We start from the raw sequence: 9,610 nt of genomic DNA, 5'->3' as shown, positions 1-9,610 counted from the left end.
TTTTGAGTCGAAACTGTGCATGTATGCATTACTTCGGTTTTTGTCATATGCATTATTTCGGTTTTGAACCGAAACTGTGCATGTATGCATTACTTCGTTTTTCTCATATGCATTATTTCGGTTTTCAAACGAAAGAGTGCATATCCATAATTTCGGTTTTTCTAATATGCATTGTTGCGGTTTTCAACCGAAACTGTGCATATATGCATTATTTCGGTTTTTTTTCGTATGCATTATTTCGGTTTTTTTCATATGCATTATTTCGTATGCACAGTTTCCATATGCACAATTTCAGGGTGCCGTCCACGAGCGCCCACGCAAACTCACTGGTGAGAAGTTGAACGCCGCAAAAGAAGATTTTAATCTGTTGCTGCATCATGGTGTCATAACACCTTCGAGCAATCAATGGACAAGTCCCATCCACATGATGCCCAAAGAGTCCGGTGGCTGGCGCACTGCAGGAGACTTTCGCTTAAAAATCAACATAAAAAAATTCCATATCGGTGGAAGTGAAGTAGTCTACTTAGGCTATTCTGTGAGCCAGCATTGTTACCAGCCTCCTGAGGAAAATGTTATCCAAAGCCCCAAACAGTTGTTGACTCGCGCCGCTTCCTCGGTATTGTAAATTATTATAGGCGTATTTTGCCTCACGCAGCAGAAATTCAAGTTTTCCCTCAGTGAGTGCCTGAAAACAGCGTCCATCTCGCTGTAAATCCTTTGGAGAATACACAAAGCCCACGTTTTTTGTCGAATTAAAGTTTAAAATTTGTTATTTAATTTTCCGTTGTCAACGAATAAGAATAAAGTAAATGTCAAATAATTGTTCAGTGATTGCAAATCAGTTTTATAATAGGGAATGAGGTAGTTAGTACTTTTTTTAAGGCGGTAAAATGTAGTTTTTTCAAGAGGGAAACATCGATTTTGCTAAGGGAGTCAATATGGCGGATTAGAGCGAGAACGCTGTCAATATCCAACACCTTGTATTATTCCACCATGCGAGCGGTTTTACCTTTAAATATTTGTATCATGCTCGGTTCCATGACTATTGAGAGTAGAAAAAAGAGAGTAAATAAGGTCCTCTCTCTGGCAGAAGTTACCAGTTTTAGTCCGAAGATTTTTTGCTGGTAAATTCTGGTAAATGTATCAAACGATCAGCTGTAGTGTGTTTGGAACCGAAATTGTAAACAAAATAAATGTGCATTTTGCTAATTCATGTTGAAAAATATTTAATTACGGGTTTAAGTGGATTCTAATGAATTTGAAAGTGTTTTTGGTTATTTACATGTGTGAGCTGAGTGTGTTTACATACAAAATAAGCAAAAAATTGACAACTAAAATTTGGAGGTTATGTTGAAGTTGACGGAAGTTACCATTTTTTACTAGAAAGCGATCCCGTACTTTTCAATTTTACTCTCTCGCTCTGAGCGAATTTTTAATTTTTGAAAGTTTTACTAGTTTTAGTCCGAGGAATACGGGATTGCACCTGAAGTTGGGGTGTAGCCAACTTTGGACTCAACTATTCGCCTCTAAAATTGCCTGGAAAATCGCCTCATGCGAACACCGTATAACAGCTCACGAATGAATACTTGGAAACAAGCCGGATTCACAGTCGAATGAGACTTTTTTGATTAATACGAATATAAAGAAAATAAACAAACTTTGGCAGTTTAAAATGCGAGTAAATAACAAGTAATTTTTAGCAAAAAAAAAACCGACTTCAACTCTCATAAAAAAAAAAATATATATAAATATATATCTCATGATCCACTGATCGGATCTTAACCAGATTAGTATGGGACCACCTCTGAGACACTACCTTTCCGATGCAAAAAGAATTATCGAAATCGGTTGACGTGGTCCAAAGTTATGCGGTAACATACATAAAAAAAAAAAAAAGATTCCGACGAACTGATAACCTCCTCCTTTTTTGGAAGTCGGTTAAAAACAAATCAAAGCAGCTGTTATACTGCTATTACTTATTCAATGTACCTTGAACGTAAAGAGCCACAGCGGGTAACAACGAATTCACAGTACAACAAAAAGGGTAGTTTCTTTTAATTTGAATAAAGTTTCACTGAAGCTGGAAATAGTTGAATTTAATTTGAATGAAGTCTGATTTAATTTGAAAAAGGTTGCGCTTAGTTGGAAAATGGGTTCACTTAAACTGAAAATGCTGTATTCATATGTACATGATGGATTTTTTTTTGTTGATGTTCTAATGCACACTTTATATTAATGCAGTGGTGTAATGACAACATTTATGCGCTCATACACGTACTTATAGGCAAGTGCATACATACATACGTAACTACATACGCCGGATTTTCTTTTCATTTCAAGAATACGTACATAAATGCATAAACAAACTACAGAAAAATGTGAGTTCAATTGGCAATTGTGCCATCAAAAAGTTATGTTTGAACTCCCATATTTAGAGTGATGGTCAAACATGCTAGGCAAATGCCTTACAACGGCCGCCATGAGTATGGTATAACCTACTTTGTTCACGGCTACGGCTACGAGAATTTAATTGATGTTCACTCACCTCATGATAATAGATTATTGTTTATAGATATTAACCACGGAATGTTTGAACAAATCTTTTGATTATTTTATTAGCACTCTCTGTGTTATGATTTTTTTCTATCTACTCGTACTATATTGTAGCATTTAACCGTCGGCGTCTCAGGTTAACGAGCATCCACACAGCTCCACGGCCTTAGATCAATTGCGCGATCAAAACTCTACTGAATATCGTTTAACGAATGTTAGTAGATATGAGTTGAAAGCATTCGTTACCCGATAGCATATACATACATATGTATTACTACATACATACGCACATAAATTTGTACCTGCATATACATATTTATGAACGAATATAAATAAATATAAGCGTATGCATATATATCGTACCTTTGCTGCAAAAATGTCATAATCCAAAACAAAAAATATTTTTAAGTTGAGTATGCAAACATTTCCACCACTTCTTCTTCAACGTTGGGTAAAAATTTCATAGCTGTATCGATTTATATTAGCTAATTAGAAAAAAAGTAGCTTAATTTGAACCATGGGGGTGTCGGTAAACGGCAAACTTTAAAGCAGTTTATCCCGAGATTTTGATTGTTTGGATTATGACAATCTTGCTACAAATGCTACTCTCTTTAATATTATCCCAGCCAGCAGATATGTAGACGTTAATTTTGCCGACAGTGCGATCTAGTACAATTTTATGTATCCGGAAACGAATAGAAAACGATTACAATTTTCATTCATTTTCGTATCCGGAAAACGTTCGAAACATTCGAAAAAGATGATGTTAATTGAAAGCAATAATTGTATTTTATTTGTTAAAGCTGAACATTTGAAAGCATGCATACGTAGCAGGTAAGACAACTAATTTTTGAGAATTCCCCGATCTCGACAATGAAATTCCCCGATTTTGCCCGGAATTTCGTAAAATTCCCCATTCGCCTTATTTACAAAAAAAAACACAAAAATTTAATTTATTTTGACATTTTGCTGGTCTTTCTGCTTATTTTATTTTTAAATGTAATTCATCTATGTATTCATTAACCAAACACACACTTTTATAAAGTTAGTTGACAAATGTTTGTAGTTGACAGTGTTTGATAAAATTTTAGTGACACCAATTATTATTTATTTTTTGTTATTTGATTTGGGTTATTTTTTTATAAAAATACAGTTCATTCTTTAACAAATACCGTATAGATCCAAGTTTCATCCTTGGTGCAATATTTGAAAAAATTCAACAAATTTTCGTAAACATTTCGAGTATTTTTATTCGTTTTCCAGAAAAATTATAATAAAGTGCAAATTTCAAGCGTTTAAAACTTTTCGCTTTAGATATTTTTGCCAAAGTTTTTGCGATTTTCTTCCATATAAAAAAAAAATATGTTTATTCGTTATATGAAAGCAAATGCGACAAAGAAGATTCTAAAAGATCAACGGTAATTTTTGGTTATTCGAAACATTATTGTACCGAAATTGAACGAGCTGCAATTCCCCACAAAAAAAGGGTCCATTCCCCGATTCTCCCGCAAACTGAAATTCCCCGCAAATCGGGGAATTCCCCACGAGTTGGCTTCCCTGATACGTTTTCGGCAGTGGCTGAGCGTGTAGAGGAGTGTACCGCTATTTATTAGCTTCCAGAAGGTGCCGAGTTCAAATTCCGTCAGGCGTTTCCTTAATTTTTATTTTGTTTTTCTTGGACCATGAAAAAGTATCTGTGAAGTGCGGAATGAAAGCGTATTGAACGAACAATTCAATCAGAAAAATTTCAGAAGAACAGCCAAAAACGTCTCCGTTCCACAATTGTGCCATGATGCTAGATTGTGAAGATGAAAGTCAGGAGGATACATCCGACATTTGCAGCCCCGATGAAATTCTCATAAAGTAATTATTTCACCGCAATAAAAATAAATAAATATGACTGAAAGTCCTCTCAACTGGTGCGGTGTCAATCGAAAAGAATTGATAATTTTGCCAATTTTCAAGTTTTTCAAGTTTGTCACCTCGAGCGAGTAGTTATACAGAGGCGCAGGTTTGATTTACGACCCTTCGAAAAGTTTTTATTAAGTACAATGTTCCAATTTTTAAATTCAAGTACTAAAAAAACATTCAGTCTTATCATGAGTTTAGTTTTCCTCGAACCGGTTCACTTTTCACTTTTTGTTTTCATGTACATATTTACTATGGACGGAATACAAATATTCGGGTGAATTTTTTTTTGGCCAAAACTCAAGATAAGGCAGATTATTAAAAGTTAGTAACCCTTCCATTTTTTATTTACCTAAATCACCTAATTTACCCATCCAAATTATTTCTTAATAATACATGACATCCGCATTCGCATTCGCATCCGCGGATGTTAGCTTTTACACATCCGCATTCGCATCCGCGGATGTCTAAAATTCCACATTCGCAACATCCCTACTCTATACGGTTAATATGAGAAAATTTAAATACTGGTGTAACATCTATCATTTCTTTATTGGTTTTTAGTGCGATACTTATACAAAGGGATGAACAAAAAGACATGTTCCATGCTTTGCAGGATTAAACACCCGAATAAACCACTTTCCAGCTGCCCACTCGCCGACGATCACAAGCTGGCTGGGGCTCATTAGTTTTAAGACCAATGGCTGTAAGGGCAGAATAGGCTTTATCTCCAGGTAAATAATTAAGCTCATGTCCCACTTTCAGCAGGTAGCTGTTAATGTGTTCTGGTACCTCGGCTTCTACGTCCACTTGCATAGGGGCCAATTGGTGATGCACACGTCCAGCGTCAATTGATTCTTGAATAGTATTGTTCAACATAAAATATCGTAGTATAGTCTGTAGAAAAATATAAATATTGAACGTATTGGATATAGGATACATAAATACATGGCTTATGTTTAAATAATTGACTAACGGCACAGGCTGAACAGTAGTTGTCTTCCTTTAAACTCGTAAGAGCCTCGTAAACCTCATAAAGCTCGTAAATTTTCGAGCCTCGTAAAAGAACCGTAAAAATTTGTATGGAGCTATGGTCGATGCGCAAACGACCTCGTAAACTTCAGTGTAGCCGAGGTGCCAAATTGTTATACTAAAATGTATGATACAAGTAATTTTTAGCAAACAAAAAAAACCGACTTCAACTCTCATATAAAAAAAAATATATATATATATATATCTCATGATCCACTGATCGGATCTTAACCAGATTAGTATGGGACCACCTCTGAGACACTACCTTTCCGATGCAAAAAGAATTATCATTAATTAAGAATTAAGAAAATCGGTTGACGTGGTCCAAAGTTATCCGGTAACATACATACAAATATATATATATATATATATATATATATTCCGACGAACTAATAACCTCCTCCTTTTTTGGAAGTCGGTTAAAAATAATGCAAATAAATCAAAAAATATTAAGCAAATAAAATGAATGAATTGCATCCACTAACTGTATTGACTTAGGCTTTTTGCAAATTTTCGGCATTTTTAATTGTATTTTAACCAAGAGTGATAGAGACAAGATGGAGGGATGTTATGGAAAATACTACAAAACAAAAATTTCTTCACAAAATCCTGGCTGATCTGTCAAATAGTCACTTTAGGCAATTATTTACTGAAAGCCTCGTAAACTTATGAGTTTTACACAGTTTAAGATTTTACGAGTTTAAGGGAATCCCCTAAGTAAGCAGAAGATGCATATCGACTCGCGTCACTGTTACTTTAACAGTGCTTTTATTTAGCTCACGCATTATACTTGAACCTTAATAAGTTTTGCGCGAACAGGAATTAGTAAGCATTTGCAAGCTTCACTGCCAGCTGGCGTCCACGGTTGCATTTCGAGCATAATACGTTTTTTAAATTATTTCAGGTGGAAACCAAAACAGAACCTATACGTATATTTCTTGTTATTCTGACTTTCTTTAACAATTTCTTTGTGGAAGTCACTGTCGGATTTCCTATATCGGCAGTGGTGTCGCCTGCGTTCTGATTACGAATACAGCTTTTTCATCCGAGTACCTTTCAAATGTTTGGAATTGATTAAATTAATTTACTAAACAAATAATTACATACTTCTTTCATTAGTAAATCGCAACAAGATTGTTCATTTTTAAATTTAATGAAATGAAATGTCAAAATTGTGCTCTCTCCTTGCAAGTTTTACTGGGTTTTTTGGTCGAAAGAACACGATTTGGTAACAAGTGGTACCAACTTGTACAAGTTTTTTGCATAGAGAACACTCTTACTGCTACAATCGTTTTTCTTGTTTACAAATTATCCAGTAACTTGCCAGCAACTCTCCAGTAACCTAATTTGTGAGAATTCAAAAAATCTCTGAGATTTCAAAAAAGTACGCGAACGCAAATCCAGTAATAATTTGCAAATTTCATGAACAGCTGATAAATTGCTTGTTAATTCGCAGAAAATTCCGAATAAAACTATATATATGTTATATTTAAATAGGTTTGTTGTTTGTCAATTACAACAATAAAACCCATAAACAGTTTCCTTATTAGTTTAAGTTGCATCCAGCAACGTGCGATCAGCTGTTTTTCGCACTGGCGAATTCTCACAAGTAAAAATGTATCCAGTAGAAAACCATTAAAAACTTGCAACTTCAGCTGTCAAAACATGAAAATTCGTAAAACTTTTACTGGATTTTACTGAAAATGAGTAAACAAACACAACTAATGAACGCTTGGCAGCGAATGCTTTGGCCACTAATAAAATTAATATTTCGTATTGATTAATGCATTATAAACGCTATTTCTTGCCTGCATACGTTTAAAGATGGAAAATATTCCACATAATTTTAATAATCACAATGGGCGAGATGTTAAATATTCTGCTCTGTTCCGGATTGTAAATTACGACTGGCAAAGATATTTTAATTTGTACCTTGGCGTCTTTTGTATACTGTTGATTCTGTACTAACGGACATTAAAACTTGAAATCTATATTACCTGTGCAACTGAAGTTGTGATCCGAGATCCTCCAGCACCGCCAACCATCAATTTTACGTTGCCACTGTGGTCAAGAACTATGCTGGGGCATGTGGAACTCATTGGACGTTTCCCCGGTTTGATATAATTGGATGGCGAAGAAGGAATACCGTAAGCATTTATTACTCCGGGAGTAGAGAAATCGTCCATTTCATCATTGAGTATTATACCGGTTTGGCGTGATCGAACTTTGGAGCCAAAGCTTATAAAATGAAAAAAAAACCTTTGTTTTAACAGATTAAAATTTAAATCCATAAAATTATTCATGGTATTCATCTAATGAGGCCCGGTCGCAAGGGGTAATGGTAAGAAATATTTTAAGATCTCAAATATTTAAGATCTTTTTCCAGAGATAGTAGTCGAGAGATCTAGGTTTAATTTAAGACAGGAGGTCTCTATTACCATAAATAAGACTTTTTCGAATAGATCGGTCCCTGGCCCACTTAACGGAAAAAATGGTGCCTATATCCTAATCTAGGCAAAAGGCTACACGTACCAAATGCATTTTTTAACGTAGCTCGCCCCTGCTCCACCTATCGGAAAAATTAAAACTTTGTGCACTCCTTCTAAACACATTTCCAAAAGAGCAGCACCCATTCGAATTGGTTATGAAACATAGGTGAGAATTGTTCACAGTTGAATCATGCTTCCAATTAATTTCACAATTATCCGAAATTTTCCAAGCTTCCGTCGAAAAAAATTTAAATTTTTCGCGTTCTTTCGGATTTTTCCGAGTTTTCCACTTAGAATTTTCTATTTTTCCACTTGAATGCCATTCTGAAGGAATTGCACTCAAAATTCCATACGAAAAAATCATTCTGTCGTAAAAACCTTCTCCTGGCAATTACGAACAACCAAAAAAAATTTTAACCAAATCGGCCCAACCGTTCTCAATTGATGAATTACTATACATTTTTCACACCATTTTTATATATATAGATTTAGATATGGGTGTGAATCGAAAGAAATTTATGAAAGCTTTAGTTTGAAAATATTTTTAATTAGGCTGGCCACCTTTTCGAAAAAAAAACATATCGACCTAAAAGTATATGTATATGTATGTGCATTATACGAGAAGGTATTTTGTGTGATAATCATTCGCGAGCTGCTTTTGAATTTAAAAAATGAGAGGTCTAATTAAAGACCATAACCTCTAAATGTGCGATAAAGTTTTATTTTTTTACTTAAGATCTTTTTTATCGGTAAAGAGTGATTTGAAATTTGATGAAATTTAAAACCTGCACTATGCGAGACCTCTCTTCACTAAAAAACGGCTACACGGATTTGGATGACATATGACACTTTGATCGCTTATAACTGTGACTAATATTTGGAAATTTTTTAGGGTTTTTAAGTTCAATTTTGGCCGTTTTAACGCCATGCGGGTTCACTAGTTAAATACAACATGCTGAATACTCTAAATAAAACAATGATATTATTGGTTATTACGAATGACTTTACATAAACATAGCCTCAAATATTCAGAAGTCGTTTCCGCACACGTATTTATAGTATATTCACTACCATTTTCCGGACTAATTTTGACTATTTCTGACAAATTTGGACTCGTACTGGGCTCTATCATGGCAAAGAATCCATCAAAACTCGTTTCTGGTGTCAGTCTGAATGACTCATGGAAACACCGAAAAAATTATCAAGAAAAACAAAAAATAGCACACACTCCAAGGATGTGACGTAAATGCACGATATACAACTCACTAAAATCTGAAAGTGTCAAAATGCAAGAGCATAGGAAAAATGCGCTCACTAAAAGAGAACAGAAAAAAGTAAAGGAACGCAAAAAAAACAAATTTTTAGTCCAAAGCTTGGCTACAACAAAACTAACGTCAAATAAAAATAGAAATGTATGTACAAAACACTATCTACTACTACTACTTATATCAATTATTTTTTTGCCTCCTTCCATTTTCAAATAATTTTTTTTTTTTAGTTTTTCGATTATTTTCACCAGGAAACACTTCTATTCTGGTAGATAAGGAACCGAACTACATGGTAACTGGGGGAATTTGACAAAATAAACGACATAGGTGAGACACTCTTTCTCTTTATTTTAATTACTA

General features: G+C 34.5%; 1 protein-coding gene across 1 annotated transcript; it reads right to left on the bottom strand.

Annotated features, from left to right (window-relative positions):
* Nucleotides 1-4,987: 4,987 nt before the first annotated feature.
* On the bottom strand, nt 4,988-7,749 carry LOC118750844 (scoloptoxin SSD20-like). The gene is made up of 2 exons (XM_036485571.1): nt 7,491-7,749; nt 4,988-5,358 (listed from the first exon to the last, which is right to left on the bottom strand). Exons 1-2 carry the CDS (start codon nt 7,677-7,679, stop codon nt 5,080-5,082), a joined length of 468 nt encoding a protein of 155 aa, XP_036341464.1. The 5' UTR covers nt 7,680-7,749; the 3' UTR covers nt 4,988-5,079.
* Between the last annotated feature and the right edge of the window lie 1,861 nt (nt 7,750-9,610).

Source organism: Rhagoletis pomonella, unplaced genomic scaffold (assembly GCF_013731165.1).
Source record: "Rhagoletis pomonella isolate Grant_MI unplaced genomic scaffold, Rhpom_1.0 Rhpom_scaffold_00421, whole genome shotgun sequence".
Lineage (NCBI taxonomy): Eukaryota > Metazoa > Arthropoda > Insecta > Diptera > Tephritidae > Rhagoletis > Rhagoletis pomonella.
This window is presented reverse-complemented; position numbering and strand designations above follow the sequence as displayed.